At 39.0% G+C, this 20,410-nt stretch overlaps 1 protein-coding gene across 10 annotated transcripts in view; it reads right to left on the reverse strand.

Moving 5' to 3' along the window:
- The window catches only part of MAP7 (microtubule associated protein 7), a 179,135-nt gene that overhangs the window by 20,581 nt on the left and 138,144 nt on the right, over positions 1-20,410 (reverse strand). For 4 of the 10 annotated variants that reach the window (XM_086707952.1, XM_086707948.1, XM_086707951.1 and 1 more), the window contains exons 5-9: positions 20,135-20,252; positions 19,351-19,437; positions 15,878-15,988; positions 10,210-10,323; positions 5,331-5,482 (exon numbers count right to left, since the gene is read on the reverse strand). In XM_086707952.1, coding sequence (XP_086564078.1) covers positions 5,331-5,482; positions 10,210-10,323; positions 15,878-15,988; positions 19,351-19,437; positions 20,135-20,252 — 582 coding nt within the window. The remainder of the gene's footprint in view (positions 1-5,330; positions 5,483-10,209; positions 10,324-15,877; positions 15,989-19,350; positions 19,438-20,134; positions 20,253-20,410) is intronic. The other 6 variants (XM_086707956.1, XM_086707954.1, XM_086707949.1 and 3 more) reach the window with 5 other exon arrangements.

Consider the following 20,410-nt stretch of genomic DNA (forward strand, 5'->3'; position numbering starts at 1 on the left):
CTAAAATCAGCTGGGGCAAAATCTCTCACTGTCTGGTTCAAACCGCACAAATATCAAAATTAACATCACTTCCATTCCCTTCTCCCCCCTCTTTTAATTCTTTAGCATTTTTTTTCTTTTTTTCCACCTTGGAACATGGACATAACTGCAGTCTTTTTTTTTTTTTTTTAAATAATACCTGTCTGCTACATCAGACATTAATATATTTTCCCCTTTATACTGATACTACATAAATAAGTCCTTTCTCACCTAATGTCCTCTTGCTCTTGAAGGAAAAGTTATGTTCCAGGTGAAGAATTCTAGCTATTTTTAATCTTCTTCTTTAAGGATAAAATTGAAATGGCAGAGTGGGTCAAAACATCATCCCTTTTCTAGCTGCATCCTATAAATTCAGCCAGAGAGTGATACCTTTTCTAACTCGAAATGAGCAAAGGGAAACCCAGAGTGTTCCGATAATGTATAGTCAGCCAAGACAAAAAGACCAAAACAAAACAAAACAACAACGACAAAACAACAAAAAAGCACAGAGCAAGAAAGACTAATTCTAAGTATCTGAAACTTGCCAACAATGTTCTGGCCTGGGAATGGATACTCACTGGATACACCTGTGCAAGCACCTGTCAGTCCTTAACTCTGTTAGGATCCTTGCAGGAAAGCAGACTGTGAGAGCCCAAGGAAAGGGACAGAACTTTGTCTTATCTAGCCGCAGGGCCAAGAAGCTGGTAGTGTACCGTCTCTTCTTTCTGCCCGGTACAAGCATCAACTCCCCTCTTCCTTCCTTTCCCACGTTTGTTTCCCTTCAGTGTCCCTTCTAATTGCTCCTCTCCACTTTCCTTAGAAGCATTCTAGTTGCTTGACTGGGCTGTAGGTGGGGGAAAAATATGAGTATCAAATAATACTCAATGTCTTCCCGGGATTTCTAAATAAAACAAATGAAGACTGGGGCAGGAAAAAGTTTTACAAGATGTGTGCCAGCTCTATATCACTTGTGGCTGCACGACCATCCTTTGCCCCCATTTCTGGTCCCAGAAGGTGGGAGGTGAGGGCTCAGAGAGCAGCTGTAGTCCTTGGGCACAAAAGTGTCAGCCAGCACATGGGACCCTTCTGGAAGGGATAGAGGGTGGCAATTATGCCTTGGGAATATCAGTGCCAGAGTGGAAGGCCTGGGGCTCTTCCCAAGAGAAGCTGGGGTTATGCACCTCAAGTAGCTTTTTCCTTTTTCTGGAAACATTTGAATGTGGTTGAAGTCAAATTAAGGAGAGATCTGAATGGGAAAATAAGTCCGGAAGTGTAGCTCGTGATGCGGGGGATACACGGATGAATTTCATCATCTGGGTCTTAAGACAGGCATTGAGGGAATGAACCTACAAAGATCTGTATAATCCTTCTTTTTGCATTAAAAAAAAAAAAGTCTTCTTTTTTTAAAGTGGCATTGAATCAATTCTTTCTTTCCCAAAACTGACCACCTTAAAGGGGTAGGGGAAACAGGGAAAGAGCAGTTTAGAAAAATGCCCCATACTTAAGATAACATCCTCTCAGGTAGGTAGATGCTTTTACTCTCTTAGTTCTTTTAGATGTCTTTTCATTGGTCTGGCACCCAATCACCTATTTGGGGACCACACGTGTAAAGGCACTCCTTATCCTCGTCCTGATCTGAGTTAGTAGCCAACGGTCTCTACAATAATCTTCCCTGTTAATAATTTCCACAAGGCTACACTAAGGTGGAAGGCACAGCAAGGTGCCCATGTCAATGGTGCTGGCAAGTTTCCCAGCAGGACAAAGACTTTCATTTTCCAATTAGAGTTAGGTTTAGAATACAAATAACTTTCAAGAGAGATAATACAGACAAATACTCCAAAGCAGACTGAAGTCCAATAGAACTTTCTGTGATGACTGACATAATCAACATCCATGCTGTCCAATATACTAGCCACGTTTGGCTATTTGAATTTCGGTCTAAATTAACTAAAATTAAATAAAATTGAAAATAAAATTATGAAAACAGTTCTATTTGTAACAGCATCAAAAAGAATTAAATACTTAGGAATAAACTTAACCAAGAAGGCAGAAGACTTGTACACTGCAAAACAAAAGAAATGAAAGAAGACAAAATGGGAAGACAGTCTATGTTCACAGACTAGATAGAAGACAGACTTATTGTTAAAATGTCAACACTGTCCGAAAGCAACTACAGAGTCAATGCAATCCCTATCAAAATCCAGTGTTGTTTTTGCAGAAATAGAAAAATTAATCCTAAATTCATATGGAACCTCAAGGTACCCTGAGTAGATAAGACATTCTTGAAAAGGAGAACAAAGTCGGAGGTCTTGTACTTTTGATTTCAAAACATAATCAAAACAGTGCGGTACTGGCATAAAGATAAGCATATGGACCAATGAAATAGCCCAGAAATAAATCCTTGTGTATATGGTCAGAGGATCCTTGATAAGGGTGCCAAGACCACTCGGTGGGGAAAAGATAGTCCCTTCAACAAACGGTGTTGAGAAAACTGGGTATCTACATGCAAAAGAATGTAGTTGGACTCTACCTCACACCATATACAAAAACTAACTCCAAATGGATTAAAGACCTAAATGTAAAACTTAAAATTATAAAATTCCTGCAAGAAAGTTGAGGAAGCTTCGTGACATTGTTTTTGGTAATGATTTCTTGGATATGGTACCAAAAGGCCACAAAAGCAAAAAGAGACAAATGGGACAACATCAAACTTAAAAACTCCTGTGCATCAAAGGATACATACAATCAACAGAGTAATAAGGTAACTTACAGAAAGAGAAATATTTGCAAATCATATATCTGAAAAGAGATTAATATCCAGAACATGTAATATCCAGAATATGTAAATATCCTGCAACTCAACAACAACAACAACAAAAAAAATAAAGATTAAACAAATTAAAGAATAAGAATAAAAGATGAGCAAAGGACTTAAGTAGATATTTCTCCAAAAAAAGATATGTGAATGGTCAACAAGCACATAGAAAGATGCTCAGTATCACTGATTGTTAGGGAAATGCAAATCAAAACCACAGTAAGATAGCACCTCACACCATTATGATTTTCACAAGAAAATAACAAGTGTTGGTGAAGATGTGGAAGAACCGGAACCCGTCTATATTGTTGGGGGAACGTAAGTTAAATGGGGCATTGCTATGGAAAACAATATGGCAGTAGGGCAAAATATTAGAAATAGAATGACCACAAAATCCAGCAATCCCACTTCTGGGTATATATCCAGAACAACTGGAGGCAGGGTCTTGAAAGAGATCTGTTACCCACATATATAGCTGTGCTATTCATAGTAGTCAAGAGGCAGAAGCAACTCAAATGTCCATCAGCGGATGAATGGATTAGCAAAATGTGGTGTATATGCGTGTGTTTGTGTATATGCATACATACATACAATGCAGTTTTATTAGCCTTAAGGACAGAAATCCTGTCACATGCTACAACATGGATGGACATTATGCAAAGTGAAATAAACCAGTCACAAAAAGATAAATACTGTATGATTCCATTCGTGTGAGGTATCTACACTAGTCAAATTCAAAGAAACAGAAACTGAAATAAATGGTGGGTTACCAGGGATTGGGAGAGGAGAAAATGGGGAGTTGTTCCTTAGTGGGCATAGTTTCAGTTTTTCAAGATTTAATAAGTTCTGAAAAATATACGTAATATTACTGAAATGTACACTTAGAAACGGTTAAGACAGTAGATTTTGTTATATGTATTTTTTTTTACTGTAATTAAACATTTTTAAAAAGGAAATTAAATTTAAAATTCTTTGTCATTCTCACTAGCCACTTTTCAAGTGCTTCCATGACCAACTGCTGCTGGTTGCTCAAATGAATTCCACAGCGCAGCTCTGGGGCAAAAGTGACTTGTGAGTCACTTTCCGGAAATAGGTATTTGCCTAAACATTTGGTCGTAAAGAGATGAAAAGACAACCAGTAAGTCAAATATAGAAAGAGGAAGGCGTTAAAAAAAATAAAAAATGGGTGAGACAGTAGAGTTTCTGGATCATGTGATGACAAATCCCTCTCATTTAATCTGTTGGCCAAGGGTCAGCTCTCATCCTCCCCTCCTGGTGTATTATGTTGTGTTTTTATCCGCAGCAAGGTATTTTTCCTTTGGTAAGTACTTTTCCCTCTCCAATAAGTACTCAACCTTTGGGGGCCAAGGTGTTCACCCCAACTATTGCTTTTTATCTACAGCTAGGCACTCTGAAGCACCAATGCGCTAAGGATGAAAAACTACCCAGACATCAAAGGTAGTTTCACCTTTAGCTTGTAGGGCTGGAAGTCTGACTCAATCATGAATTAAACACTGATTCCTGAAAGCCTGGGGCTTGAAAGAAAACAGCCCATAGGCAAAGCCATCGAGCTCTCACAAGCCTCAAATTATCCTCAAACAGCTACACAAAATCCTTTTAAGTGTCCACCAGCTTTATAAATCTGAACTGCTCTGGGAAGTTAAGATTTTAAAAAAATCGTTCAGCCTTTCATTAAACAGGTCACGGTATTACTATGGGAGAGAGGCAACGAGGTCTTCCGGTTGACTGGGGAGCCCTTCAAGACTACAGTACAATCACTGAAGACCACACAACAATGTCCGCTCCTTTCAACGGATACTAAATAGCACAGAGTTTGAGGAAGAAAGATGCATGGAGACATACGAGTTACCTCATTGCATTTATGGCATGAAATTAATCAGAGGTGAACATTAATGTCAGCTCAGCCACCTTGCCAGTAATGCCAAGTACAAATTATATTCTTCACTTGCAAAACAAGAGTCTGTAACACAGCCCAGTGGCCTTTCAAGGATTAGTTACTTAGCAAATCACTAGTGTCTTCAAAATACTTTTGTCACTATATTTTCAGATCTGGGCCTTGACAGGGAGGGATGAGCTAGGCAGACAAAAATTCTTTATTTTGCTTTTTGGTGAAGCACACTGAGAGTTCAGCCAGCTTCTGGATATGGGGGCTTAATAACACGCAGAGGCAGGGGCCCAGGCCCTTTGACCTCCGTCAAAGGGTTTCTTACTTTCAGGAATGTCAAAGTGTCCTGGCATTGCACTGGTTTGCACGGAGGCACCCGTGTGCTACTTCGGCCACTCGCACAAACTTAGACAAAGAATGGTTTTCATCTTCAAGTTCACGTTTTTAGGGGGAACAAAACTCCCAAGTGGAGAGAAAGCGTGGGACACCACTGCCCAGGGGTGGGCACCTCCCACTCCGACACCCACACCGCACCTCAGGGTGGTGTCCACTCCGCACAGACATGCCTGGCTGTTCCCAACGGCTACTCACCACTGTGCCATGAACAGTCCTCCTTCGCGCAGAGCCCTCTGGCGGTGTTACCAAGAATTTGGGTCGATCCGTCAGATTTCTAGAGTGTGCAGCTTTGTAGGGCATGATGTTGATGGGGCTGCAAGATGCTGAACGAGGACAAATGGGGATAACTAGGGTGCAGGTGATTGTTTTACACACAAGAGTGCCAGAGGAGCAGGTGAAGGAAAGCCAAAAGCAGGTTCAGGAAAAGGAGCAGAGCAGAGGTAGAAAGAAAAGTAGGGAGAAGATGTTATTACCTAAAGGTGTCCAGAGCCTTCATATTCAACTCTCCTGACAGTCCTATCAGTTTACAGTGTGTCCAAAGAGAAGCCATGTCCAAGTGAAAAATCTAGACTGTATAAGCTATTTGGCTATTTAGACACCAATTAAAGACGCAGATGTAATCTCATATAGAAAGCCAATGGCCTTATCTTCCTATGAAATAATGGTTCTGCTAAAATGCTACATTAGTGACAGATAACTTTTACATAAGGACTGTTTACAATTAGATTTTTCCCAATTAGCTTTAAGATGGAACAAAAGGTGGAAAGACAGGAAACAAGCAAGCAGGCAAGCAAGAGACATTCCAGCTATTTCCAGGGTGAAGTTCAATAGCTGGTGGAAAGAATTTTTATAATGTTAAGTGACCAAGTCTTACCAGGAGTTAAGACTGGTCACAAAGATAACTAATAATTCCCAGAAACAAATTTTGTAAATGTGTTGTCTATTTAAAGGCAAATCAGATGCATAGCTGATGGGTTTTCCCAAAAGCCAAGGCATTTGATGGTGTATAACAAGCAATAGAATTTATGCAGAAGTGGGACGTAATCATTTAAAATGATGAATAGAACATAAACATGTTAGAATTGCCAAAAATAAAGTTGAGTCACGAATAGCTTTTACAGTTTTACTCAGGTTGATAAAGGTTTTGAAAATCACATAGTTTCTGACCATTCACATTCACAGGGACACTGCCATGAATCACATGATTCTGAGGAACAATGGGTTTAAGGAAATTCATAGAACACTACATAGGTATCCAAAGTGTGGGTACGAAGGTTCCAAGGTTCATTTTCAGAACCTGAGAAATCCTGTTCTCCAGCAAAAGAGTAAGACAATTCAACCTGACTTCTGAGGAGAATACTAGGTGTTTGGATGATGTTATAAAATGACTTTACCCACTTAAAGCCATTGTAGCAAACCTTTAAAAAGACCATTAGTTCAGCTATGTATAATAGTATTTATTAATAAATTAAAAACTCAAAAGTTGGGAATTTTGGAATTATAGAGACAAGAAATACTTGTTACTTATCTACAGACAGAAAGTTGATCAGATGGCTTATCTATTCATGTGCTCTGTCATTAAATGATTTGTAGTATCTTCTGGTTATCACTGAATGGTCAAGGCTGGGAATAAACTAGACACTGTATTCTCTTTTCCAGTCCTCTGAAAACAGAACTCTATTTCTTCAGGATAAACTAAAACACTTTGCAACCACCCCCCCCTCCCCTGTTGTCCTTAAAAGAATATGTTTATCTTACCTGGGACTGACATAAAGCTTGGCTTCAGACCTTAATGACGAAGGAAGATGCCTTTATTTTGAGAAAGGAGAACCTTGTCTCATTTGGCTTGTTGTGATCACAGGGAAAACTGAACATAACCATTCGGTCAAGTCCCACAAAAAAGCATTTGCATTTCCCAATGAAGAGTTAATTAATGCAAAACTCTTCCAAGCCAATCAAACGCATTTAAAGAATAACATCCTGGCACAGAGCACCTCCGTGAGATTACGGACCAGGAGAGGCACATACTGCCCGGGGGGCATGGCCAGAGGTCATTTGCCTCGCTCAAGGATCAAAAAACCCTAGACAACAGCCCTGTTGAGGCCAGGGGTCTGACAGGAAAAAAGCAGCACAGAAATATGATATCATTTTCCTCCAGTGGAAAATAACTTCAGGGGGCATTTCCTGAGATGATCATGGGTGTAAGCCAAGCTCATCATGCCTCTCTGTTCATTCTTTATTCTAGCAGTGAGGTAATACTGAGCAAAGGGAGAAAATACCCTCAAATCTATCTAGTGTAGCTTGTACAGAATTCCTCAAATTTAATTGTTCAAGGAACATCGCCTGGCTAAAATAAACACTGTAAATTCTAAGAATATTATGTTTCATGGAATTCATTGTTCCGAACAGCAACCACTGAAAATCCTGAAACCTTTAAATCAATTAATTGTCTTTAAAAAAAAAAAAAATGTATCTTGCCCTTCCGAAGAGTAAGGGCAATAATATATAGCTGTTATTTTTATTTTCCCAGAGTGCCCTCTGTATCCCAAAGTAGTCTTAATAAACACAAAAATTCTTGTCTGGAGTGTCTACCAGAAAGTCTTCCACAGTATCTCTACTTCCTCTTACTTTTGGTAGCAAGTGTGCATTAATCTTGTTTATTCAAGAGTTTCTAAATGAGCTGTATGAAAAGGTGCAGAGAAAAGATAATGCAGTACAAATGGTTAGAGTGCAGCATAGAGAAGTGAAAAATTAGCAAATAGAAACATGATAACATTTATCGAGCACCACTATGTGTAGGTACTACTTTAAATGTTTTATATGTATCAACTCATTTCATCCTGAGCTCTAATAATCACAGGTATTTTCCGTGTATTTTTTAAAAATGGGCATGGTGAAGTCAACCCAGACCTGTCGCCACAAATAAGAGGTAGGAGACTTCCAAATTTCAAGTGCTCTTATTGCCTGTTCTGGGAGTTTGCAATCCCCAAACATTCTAGGGGAAAGGGTGGCTGTCTTCATCTGCCACGTAACCCTGGCTCTGATGTAGGGCATCCTCTCGCCAATGGCAATGGGATATATGATGAACTCAAGGCACAACGGTAAAATGGAAAGAAAGAACAGTTGAGGAGAGCAGGTGGCAAAATGAAAGCGATGGATAAAGTGTTTTTGACAAGAGAAACACAAGCGATGTTTATATACATAATTTCAAATGGGAAAAAAATTTAAAGACAACAGTTTTGGGTCATTAAATATAGGCCGTATCAATTCAACTAACAGGTAACAATGATCTAAGGAATGTGTTAATAAGACCAGCAACTCAACTGAAGGTCTATGCATTGCTTCACACTAAAGTAAATTACAGAAATGTATCAAAATTTGTGGAAAAGGAGAATGGGAAAGTGGCAAAGAACAGCCAGTTAGCAGGTAAAAAGCACCCTGACTGAGTGTAACAATGAAGAAGGAAGGTGGGAAGGTGGGGGGGGGGGTGGAAAATGAGGAAATGGCATTGGACAACACTGGAGGGGGAGCGAGAGAATTGACACAAGTTAGTGGTGACAGAAACTGCAAAGACAGACACTTTTTCAGCTGTGAGGCAGGCAGTTAGCATGAAGCTACATACAGCGTGGAGATTCCAAAGCATGAGAGCCCTAAACTATTTAGATCCTATGAAACAGGAATGGAAGCAATTTTAAAGGTTCCCCAATTAGCTGGACATACGGAAAAACTTTCATGACTTGCGTAGAAGCATGACACTCATAGGCAGAAAATAAACGATCTTGAAATAAGCTGTACATTTTGCTCCAGAAAAAAATCTCGGATGTGATGTGACAGCTGACAGGAGAGTTCTTTCGCAGAAAACACAGAACACTGTGGTCCAGCTAATTGAACACACACTGCACACAGAGCATTACTCCAGGGCGCCGAGGACGGAGGTTGGATAAGCATGTTTGAGACCCAATCACCAATTAGAATTCTAAGTGGCTCTAGCAGAAGTCACTTATAATCTGTGCACTTGGTTTCCACACGCAGGTGGTAGGAATGTCTACTTGATTTTTGACCGCCTCCTGGCGGATACTGTGAGAATTAGGGTTGTTATCAGCTCACTGGGGCGCCATGGATGGAAAAAAAAAATCATAAAACCACCAAGAATTATTTGTAAAGAGGGTTAATGATCACGAAGAGACTTGCGGAGGCAAAATATTTTTAAAGGGAACTTTATGAAGAGGCTGTGTAATTTCCTAAGTGCCAAAGACAAGGGCTGGTAGACGGGTTATGGAGATCTACCAACTGTGCCCACAGATATTTGGGAAAAACCAAACCGGCTCACTATGAAGGAGATGTTGCCAAAAGCCAAATACGTATCTTTCTTTGCAACGAGATATCGGCTCTCTACTAACTTCTCATTAAACTAATTGGCTTATTCGGGCATGCTTTGCATTTCAAAAACGTAGAGGAGTTATAACTAATTACAATAACCAGTGTTTGGCACATTCTCCATATTTTCAAAGTATGCAACAAATGAGAACACTATAATTAGCCTTCCCCACAACTCTTAGACATTTGAGAGGGTACTAATTCCTAGATTACATAGAAAGACTGGCACAGGGAGGGGAAGTAGCTCGCCCACAGCCACATCATGAAACTCTCGCTTAAATTGACTTGGGCTCTGATTTTATTCCTCAGTCAATATATTAGTATTAAATTATGTCTACTTCTGATCATGTGCTCAGATGCAGGGGCAGAAAGAACGGTGGGAAAGGGATAGGTCTTTCTGGTGATGTCACAAACACACGGAAGCATCTGAAGCCATCTCATCACAAGGAGGGACACCCTTGGTTTGCCTGGCATCTGGGGTCCAGGTAAGATGCTTAGGTGGATGCTAAGGAGGGAACAATACCAGGGCCGCGAAACCAACACCGGCAGACATTTTCAAAGCCACTGCACCCAAGGAGAGAGAAGCAAACACACTGGGAAAGACGGAGACGTGATTATGATGAATGCTGGAGGCTCAGATGTGCTTCCGAAAGAGGACTTGACCTCACCAAGAAAGTTGCACCTCGAACAGTTTTACCTGGGTCTCCAGACAAGGCAGCCGCGCTTTTGCTTCTGGCCAGGAACGCATGTGTGGGCGTCAGCAGTCTGTTAACAACGCTGCTCTCCCATGGGCTGAGCTGCAGGCGGCGAGCTAAACGTCACCACATAAGCAAGATGTTAGAGGAATTCTTTCCAGGGGCAGGAGAGTGCACAAGAACATCATACTTATGGCTTCCACGTGCCAGGCCTTGGAGAGACGAGGCTCTCCAGGGAGGATAGTCGGCAGAGAGACCGGGAGACAGGAACTCTGCCTAAAGGAGGAGCTATTCCATAATGCTGCCTTTCTTCAAGATGTTAGTGTTATGGATGCAGAGTTTGCTAACCACCCTCCTTTAGGAACGAACAAGTAACAAAACAGAAATAGCGTGTCGACCACAGGTTTGGGATGTAGTCGTACCTATCGGCCCTCATCAGGATGGGCAGTGGGCTGAAGGCACACACGTCAACCCAAGGGCTTCCTAAGTACCCTGAACGATCAACTCCAACAGAGGCTTTGGCAGCTAATGAAAGACTGCATTTCTGTATCAGTAAAGACAGAAAGGGTCTCCATGGCATTCTGCCAGATGTCATGAACTGCGGCTTCGGCACTTGGGGGAAGTGAGAGATAATAAAATGAAAGAGGACCCAGGCAAAGTTCTGTGTGGGATTTCCTTTTGACTTTTCCATTCAGCAAGCCAGGTTCTTTCAGGTCCCTGTTTGGCAACAACATAAACATTTTGGCAGAGAATGAGGGTAAACCTGAAGCAAGATAAAATTAAACAGAAAAGCCAAAAGCCAATATAAACTCAATGGTGGAAATTACCAGTGGGTGTGGGAAGGCTCCAGAAAATAAATTTAGAAGAACGCAATGAAATATAGTCTCAAATTGTACTGGGGCTTGGTTGGCAAGACCATTGTCAGGATATACGTGCTAATCATAAATTAACTATTTTGCTTATATTGTTAGCTTTGAGTGGTGGCCCATGAAAATATAGAAGCTACTTTCCAAAAATATCAGGAAAGAAGCTGGCAAAATCCTGCAAATATCACTAAAGTGATCATCTGTCTCTATTTTAGAATACACTCCAAGTCACTTACAAAAATCTTTAAAACTGTCTAAACCTGACAAGGCCACTTCTGTTTGGTACCATAAACAGCAGGTGTACATCCTGTTGTCTCTGGAGTGACTTTTTTTTTTTTTAATAACCTTTTATATGTTGAATTTTCAAGAAATGGCATCTAAATTCTAGAAAATTAGTTTTAGTTAAACAGAAGTTACCTGATGTTAAATGTTGTTATAAAAAATATCTCCTCCTACTTGAAAGGAATTACCAACCTCCAAAAAGCATCTTAAGTTCCTGACTTTATTTTTAAAAAGAAGCTATTTTGATCAAGGCTATGGTGAATTTAAGAATTAGTGAATTGTTTATTAGATTTTGTTATTAGGAGAGTCTTCATAGTTAAATTGAATCTTATCTGATAAACACAAATAAAAGAATAATATAGATGCTATATGTTGTATACGTACAATTGCACATATAATATAGAAATAGCTACAAAGTAGAACACATAAGGGAATAAGTGCTGTTACATACTATACCACGGCAGTGTGCATGTGGGCATCAGTCACAGAATTTAAAGCAAACTAAAAGTGGAATACATTCACAGAATAAAACCACTGGGAAAGGTGATGAGGATACATGAAAATCTTCAAAAGAACTATATTTTCAAGTAGATGAGAAAGGAAAGAGAGGAATACTTCCTTTCCCTGATAAACTCTGTAGGAGGGCTGGCTTAGAATTGCAGAGATGGTTTATCATTGAAAAGACAAGCTCTTTTCTTTCCCCCTGGATTAAGAAGTTCATTAACTTTATTTCTGTGAGACTTTAAAGCATCAACCAAAGAATTTGCCTCAAAGGAAGATTAAAAACCTTCTCTGACTTGTGTTTAAAGCAAATCTGAAGAAATTTGTTTTATAGCTCTGACACCGTGAAAGAAAGCTTTTGCCAGAAGAAACATGTTTCCCCTTCCTCTGCATTCATTACTATGCCCTGAACAAGATAGAGATAGATGTCTTCCATAAGACGACTTTTTAATAAAGGTTAGGACAGGAGTTAGTTTATTGTTTATGGTTTTTTCTTTTTTTTTCACCTAGCAGGGCCTGATTTTAAGATGAAGGAAGAGATATTAATTCTTGTGAAACAACTCTATAGTATTGATCCTACTTAAGCACTTAAAAAGGAGATATTGACAATTCCTATAATAGACCACGTGGACCAGGGGAGGCACATGAACATTAGAGGTATTTGCACTGCCACCTTCTTCCATAAGCAGGAAATCATTGTTCAGTTTCAGACGAGCGTCATGCAAAAATCAGGCAAGTGTCGCCACATCCTGATATTTCATTAGAAGTAGGAAACCTAAATGTTACTTGATATATTCCATTTTTAGGATGATGGCAATGGATTCAACTTAAAGAACAAAACACCCTACTCCAGTCAAACAGAAGATGCCTGTGGGCAGAATTCAGCGTCAGGTCTACCACCATGCCCTGTGATCTAGATTCTAAGGAAAAATGTATGGTCTAATTCTAATCAAACAGTAGGCAACTTCATTTCCTGCTTTTTTGAAACTCCCTATTCTTTCTTGAGGGGGAAAAAAAAACTGGGTAAGTAGGTAGCTTAAGAATATGAAGAAACACATTTTTAATGCAAAAATCTCCAGTGGCAAAAATCCCTCTATTGCAGCAATTAAAAAAGATCTTTGGTAATTAGAGGTTTCCTTTAACTCAGGTCATTTTATCAGTCTATATGACACTATATTCAAGTGTGATAATAAAAATATTTAAAAACAGGTAAGGCACAGGCACAGAGCTAATGGATGCCATGCATTAGCTCTGGAGGACCTGGGGAAGCACCGCTTGAGGAAGTGGATATTTACACCAAATGGTATGGAAATATTTCAGTATTTTTAATAACCAGTGGAGCATTCCAGCTGAACCCTGATAGCACCAGAACCTCAATTTAATATCAGCCTTAAGCCCTGTGCTATAGGGTTGAGAAAGCTCAGACAATCTAGTAATGGTATATTCCCTTTACTGGATTTGTCTGTAAAAGCTTCTAATTTAATAATTTGATAAGAATGCTTCCTAACTTGATAATAAAGCATAACACCAACTTTTAAAAATAGCAGAAAAGCAAATTAACGAAATTACTTAAATTTTAAATTAGAGAAGTTCAAATTCAGAAGAATTTCTATTCTCATTAAAAGGCCTAGGCTCCTCACTGCCCTGAGGATTTGTCTAACTTAAAAAAAAGGAAAAAAAATTGTTTCGTGGACCATATGGAAGTTCCTGGATGAACTGAATCCTCCTTCCTGGCCAACCTTGACCTTGCCTATTAGACCCAGGAACTGTTTCACAATTCTTCTGACAAGGGGCCAGAGAAGCAGAATCCCCAAATTTAGTGCTTTCCCTCTGATTCTGTTAAGTTCAGCTTAGGATTCAATTTGATGGGCCCCGTGAATGATTCAAGGGGCAGTTTCTTGGCCCTCGCTATGAACTGGCTATTGAACTTTCCCTGATCCTTAACCTCACCTAAAAAAGCACACATACAGTCAGAGTCGATCTAAGGAAGGGCACCACCCATGGGGGTAAGAACAGAGGATGCAGGGGAGCCTGGGTGGCTCAGTTGGTTAAGGGTCCGACTTTGGCTCAGGTCATGATCTCGCGGTTTGTGAGTTCAAGCCCCGCGTGGGGCTCTGTGCTGATGGCTCAGAGCCTGGAGCCTGCTTTGGGTTCTGTGTCTCCCCATCTCTCTACCCATCCCCCACGCACTCCGCTCCCCAAAAATAAATAAAATTAGTAAACATTAAAAAAAAAAAAGAATATCCAATCAGGGGCACCTGGGTGGCTCAGTTGGTTAAGCGTCCGACTTTGGCTCAGGTCATGATCTCACAGGTTGTGAGCTCAAGCCCTGCCATCAGGCTCTCTGCTGTCAGCATAGAGCTTGCTTCGGATCCTCTGTTCCCCTTTCTCTCTGCCCCTCCCCCGCATGTGTGCTTGCTCTCTCTCTCTCTCAAAAATAAACAAATATTAAAAAAAAATTTTAAAAACCATATCCAATTAGATACTATCACACAGAATCTATAAAACATCTTGCTAGTTGAAAGATCATTGTCATCCCACAGAAGTGTAGTAGGATGTACTGTTTGGTTTATCGCACATCTACCCCAATTTCAGCTGTGAAACTGTAGGAGGCAGTAAGCAAGGTTTGACATCAAAGCACTGTAAAATCCCAATTGCAGTTTGTCTTAGACATGGGTTGACACATTAAAGTGCTGAGTAAGTGACCAAATCCAAAGAAAAGATGAGTAGACAATTGTAAGAATAGCATTCACATGCTATATTTTATACTAAGGGGATGGGTTTGAAAATAAGGCCTATTTATGAAAGGAGTTTTAGTTCATAATACTTTTCTCTAACATCTAAAAGGCCCCAAATTTGACTACATGTCTAATATCAATGATTTAGTTAATCATCATTTACTAGTTATCATTTAGTTAATAGTTGAGCAAATTAGTTAAAAAAAAAAAGGAATGGTGCAGGTTAAAAGGCAAGAATAGGAAGTTATTCAAACATTTACTGCTTTAAGAGAGTAGTTATTAGTTATAAAATAACAACAGGTATAATATTGTACATTACAATGACACAACTTTTATACAATACAAAATATATGAATACTCATACACACAGAACATGCACACATTGCATTCTTTTTAAAGACTGAACGTTTCCCAGTTTCTTAATAAAACATTCAAAAATAACCACGATTTTGTTACTTTTAAAGAGTATATGTTTTCATATTGCACAACAATTCTTTGGTTTTCTAATTTAAAATCTTAGTTCTGTAAAACCGAAGCTTATCTTAAAAACTTGATTTTTTCCTTCTATGACATATAAATACGCAAAATAAAACTTTAATTTCATAAATAACTCAAAATTCATGTACTGTAAATCCATGGGATGAATAAAACTCAAAATTCAAATAAAACATTAATTGGAGGGATACGATTATTAAAAGTTTTAGGAAACTTCAATGAGGATATATTCTTGAAGTCAGGCCAAATCCCTTAAGAGCAAAATGAATGGACACCAAAAACCAATCACACACACACAAGAAATGCAGTAAGGTTTTGTTAAATGAGAACTCAAACAGTAAAATGAAATCTACCAACATGAATCATTTAAGAAGATTTTTTAGAAAGTCAAAGCTTGGAATTCCCAAAGTACAGATGAAAAGTCAAAGACAATATGATTGAAGTAAAGTAAGTGTTCGTAACAAAGATTATTTGCATGTTGGTGGATAAGTGGGTGATTTCTGGAGCTGTAAACTCATTTACTAAAAAGTTGAGAAGCACCGCTTTCATCACTGCTAAATGCAACCATTCAGCCAAGTTCTAACATGAGCAAGGTTCTTGTCGCAAGGGAAATGCTGCTCAGCCGCTTACTGCTTTTTTATTCTGAAGTTTTGTTCTTCCTATTTAAGAAACGTAGGGAAAGCAACTTCAGATGCTGATTTTTAGCTGTAAACATCCAGAAAAAAAAAGAAGCATTAAGTAAATAACAGAACACTTTTTTTTTTGTTTTGTTTTCCTTTTGACTGTACCTCTATCTGGAGAATTTAGTAAAGTTGCAGATGAAGAGGAGAGCCGCTTGCTAATGACGGGATCGACATGTTTCGAAAGATTCATGGTGGAAACTGACCGCCTGTCTGGATCTAAAACAAATGGAGATAATGCTAATTGACAGCCAGCATGCAGGATTGCAATTTCCTAGTTCACTGATGGAAGGAAAAACTAGGATTGGATGCTTTCAGCTCTATCACTAGATCTTACATAACAGCACAGTTTTCTAAGTGGATGTCTTAAAGGTAACTTAAAGGCCAGAAATAAAATTATTTTTCTCATAGGATAAAATAAACATTTAGCACACCAGTTTGTCAGCCAGGAAAATTCAGGCATATTGCTATAGTACAACAGACAGATGAGGATCAAAGGCAGGCCAGTGGAGGGGAACTAAACTAATGGAGGCAGACTGGAAAACAAAGAGAGGATTGTAAAAGTGGATGCCCTCATAATTTTCCGAAGTAGGAACAAGGGGGTAGTAAGAGGGCTGGTAAAACAGAATGTAAATACTAGGAAAAAAAGAGGAATACCAGGTTCTATGCATTTGCTGATACCTCTGCTTGTAGAGTTACTTTACCTAGGGTGTTAATGTTCATTACAGAAAAACAGATTAAAAAGAAAGTCAGTCAGTTAAGCACCTGACTCTTGATTGCGGCTCAGGTCATGATCTCATGGTTCATGTGATCGAGCCCCACATCGGGCTCTGTGCTGACACTGTGGAGCCTGCTTGGGATTCTCTCTCTCCCTCTCTCTCTGCCCTTCCCCCACTCTCTCTCTCTCTGACAAAATAAATAAACTTTAAAAAGAAAAAGAAATACTCTGGGTATGGAAAGGATGGCTGCTATAGCATTTCTTTTTAAAAAGTCTATGAATAACCACACCTCTATGCCTGTTACACAGAGTCTAGTGCAGTTTACAAATGTAGAATCAGTCCACAAACTTGCCCAAAAAAACTGACAGCAATATATAAAGAAAATTAGCATTCTTTCTCTTTAACTTTATTAGTGATACTGTTCATCCTTCAGGTCAGTAATTTTAGAGTAATTCTTAAAGGTCAAGTCAGAAGAGAATAATAGCCATATAAAATAGGCTGTTAGTTTGTTGTCTGTTGGACAACAGTTTGTTGTCTGTTGTTTGTTGTCTGCGGAACCAAATTATAACCATGCTCATTAGAATAAATCACATTCCCTGAATAAAAGTGCACAGAACAAAAGTCTAAAATGTCATTGTATTTATTTAGGAGGGCAAGTAGGTGTTCTGACCTGTGATAGCCAAAGGTAAAAAAGGTGTTACCATATTTTGTTTTATTTTTCTAATGTTAGCTTCTTCTAAAACTAAAAACAAACAAAAATATTCTTTAGGTAGATGCCTTTAACACCCAGTTCTCACGGGTCTAACACTGGTAGTCAGAACTTTACAGTAAACTTCTCTCCACAGAATAATCATTTTGGCCATTGTTTATAATGTACGGATAAACAAGGCTTCCCCCAACATCAGACATTCCTATCTCTACCGGGACACATTGGTATGGTTGAAGCAACTTCATTATAAAACAAACAAACCCAAACATTGTTTCTGTGACGTAAATTTACACTTAACTGATAGGCTCTTAGGGCAGTCCTGAAGATTTAGGATAAAATATCAAAAGGAACATCTAAATGATAAAATGTAAGATCCAGGGGTATAAGGAACGATCAAAGTCATTTCTAGGTGGATCAAGCAATTCATTTTCTGATATTGTTTTATGTGTTAAGCTTTAGTTGAGGGACAGTGTGCCTAACTGGAGGCCTGCATGGTTAAAATTATGGAGGTGTCACATGTATTGATTGTAATGCAATAATATGGAGGTGTCCATATTATTATTAAATTATAAAATTTAATAATTTGTATTAAAATTATGGAGGTGTCACATGTATTGATTGTATTACTTAATCTAATGAGAATTATATTACTTAATACAATAAAAATTTCTAATCGTTTCTTTTTCTCCCTGAACAAAATACAAATTCACGAAAGGATTTATTAAGAGTCAGTTTTGGGGTGCCTGGGTGGCTTAGTCGGTTAATCATCTGACTCGATTTCGGCTCAGGTCAGGATCTCATGGTTTGTGAGTTTGAGCCCCACGCTGGGCTCTGTGCTGATGGCATGGAGCCTGCTTGGGATGCCCTCTCTTCTTTCTCTCTCTGCCCCTCTCCACTTGTGCTGTCTCTGTCTCTCTTAAAATAAATAAATAAATAAATAAATAAATAAATAAATAAATAAATAAATACTTAACAAAAAAAAGAATCAGTTAAAAAAAATTTACAAACCAGCGCTAGTCGATGTGTGAGCAGTAAGCCAACACACTGATTTAATATGGATTAAAATTAATTTCTAGGATCTGGTTTTTGATCAGCAAACACTGACTGAGTGCCCATCCTGAGTGAGGCATTGTTGTATATGAGTAAGAGCAGGTCACTGCTCTTAACATCACAGCAGATCATTCTGACCTTTGAGAGTTTTGGCAAATTCCAGTTATTTTCAAACTTCTCTGTTTAGCAGAGCAGCAATTTTCTCTGATTCACAGCCCTTATAAAAATGGATTTTATGCAAGAGCTAACAAATACAACATTAGTTTCTCTTGCTCTGGGTGGCAGAAATGAAGGTCATATATTAAACTCTGAGTGTGGAAGCAAGAATTAAAGGCAAGTGACTGGATTTCCCCTTAAAAATATTTGAAAATCTGTAACAGAGTGTACTTCTGCTGGACACAAGTAAAACATGAAGCCAAGTAAAGGAAAAGTAAGGTCATAAAAATATATACTATGACAGCTTTTCTGTATGGAACGTTTACGTAAAACTGCCCTTAGGATAAAATATCACACATGAATGACCCTTATGATTACAGATTTGACACATGCCCACCCTGTACCACTGGGTCATTAACAGCCAAGGAAAAAAAAGTGCTTTTAAGTATGGTTTAACGCCACAGGAAAGCCGTGATAATTTGCTTTCAGAATTTTTAAAACAAAGAGGTTCTAGAAGATACACTGAATGTTAGCAATAAAAGAAGAGAGTAAGCAAAAATCCATTGTTATTTAGGTTAAAGCTAATAGTGGAAACAGCAGTACTGACAGGGGTGTGGGGTGGGGGGCACACCAACTGGATGTACTTCGATTCCAGGTAATCCATTAACTAAAAAACACTTTTTAAAGATTTTATCCAAAACGGTCACTTAAAGAGAAAGTAAACACATCACATGTAATGACATTATTTCAACACCTTCAAGTCACCTGAGTTCTACCATCATCACACTTAAGAAACACTGTGCCATGCCCAGATCTAGGTCTATGCAATGGGGTATTAGGCATGCATTATGACTAAGGTGGTGACGGCTCAGCTAGCGATGAACTGGCCCTGGGTCAGAGGTGCTAGCTACAGGTCAGGCAACCGGCAACCACGGGGATGTCTGTACCAGATTTTCTAGTACCACCAAGAGTTGTGAAGTGGTGGTCCAGGCCTGCTAAATCGAGAAAGGTGAATGATGATGCAACAAAACCACCTGGGGACAGAATGTAAGACAATGATTTTTCAAAGTAAAAAAAAAAAAAAAAAAAAAAAGTTATTAGACTCACACAGATGGAAAAAAACTGACGCACTATATAAAATTCAAAGTTCATTGAATTTACAGTACAAAAATAAAGCCTTTCACTACTTCCAAATTTCAGTATGATTTTATGTCTATTCGAGAACAAGGGAATAACAGCTGAGGCATTCACTGGTTCTGGTTTCAGAACCTGCATTTTCTCCCGCGGAGCATTAAAACTGCACACACTCTAAGGTCTGAATACACAAGTTCATAGTATCGATTTTGATCAGTCAATACTGCTAGGATTCTTCCAGAGAGGAAGACAAAACTGGCGAATTTATTCCATAAACCTGACAACTTAATGTAAAGGATTACTTAAAATAATGCAGAGTGGAAACTGCACGTTTACTTAGAAACATTGCATAGATTTCTATCTCTTCAAGGAACTATGTAACCAAAGAGAAAAGCAGCCTGTGTTACGGGAGAGAGAGAATCTTATCTTACCTCCATCACCCTCTTATCCTCAAACAGCTAGGATCATCATTTCATTACAGTTGAATTATTTCAGCAGGGATTTTTGTTTTGGAAACACAGACTTAGAGAAAAAGAAGCAACTGTCCTTTTACAGTCCAGGAAGAAAGGAGTGATTTTGAAGGCGATCACTGTTTACCTGCACTGTGGATGCTGGGGCTCCCATGGAGAGAGCCTCCCCATGACCAGCGGTTATGCTTCTGTCTTGGCTTCTGGCTCCTTTCCATTGTACGCCGTACAACAGCTTCATGGCGTTCCTCAAATGAAGCAGGGGAGTGGAAGATTAGATTCAACCTGGTTGCTTGAGGCTTCTTCAACTTAAGGCAGAATGGAGGAAGGCACCGCTGAAATCTTTACCTTAGTACTCCTACTTCCTTAGGGTGGGAGGAGTATCAACTTGGGATGGTTACTGAAA

This window comes from Puma concolor, chromosome B2, assembly GCF_028749965.1.
Source record: "Puma concolor isolate L17-30 chromosome B2, mPumCon1.1.hap2, whole genome shotgun sequence".
In the NCBI taxonomy this organism is placed as follows: Eukaryota; Metazoa; Chordata; class Mammalia; order Carnivora; family Felidae; genus Puma; species Puma concolor.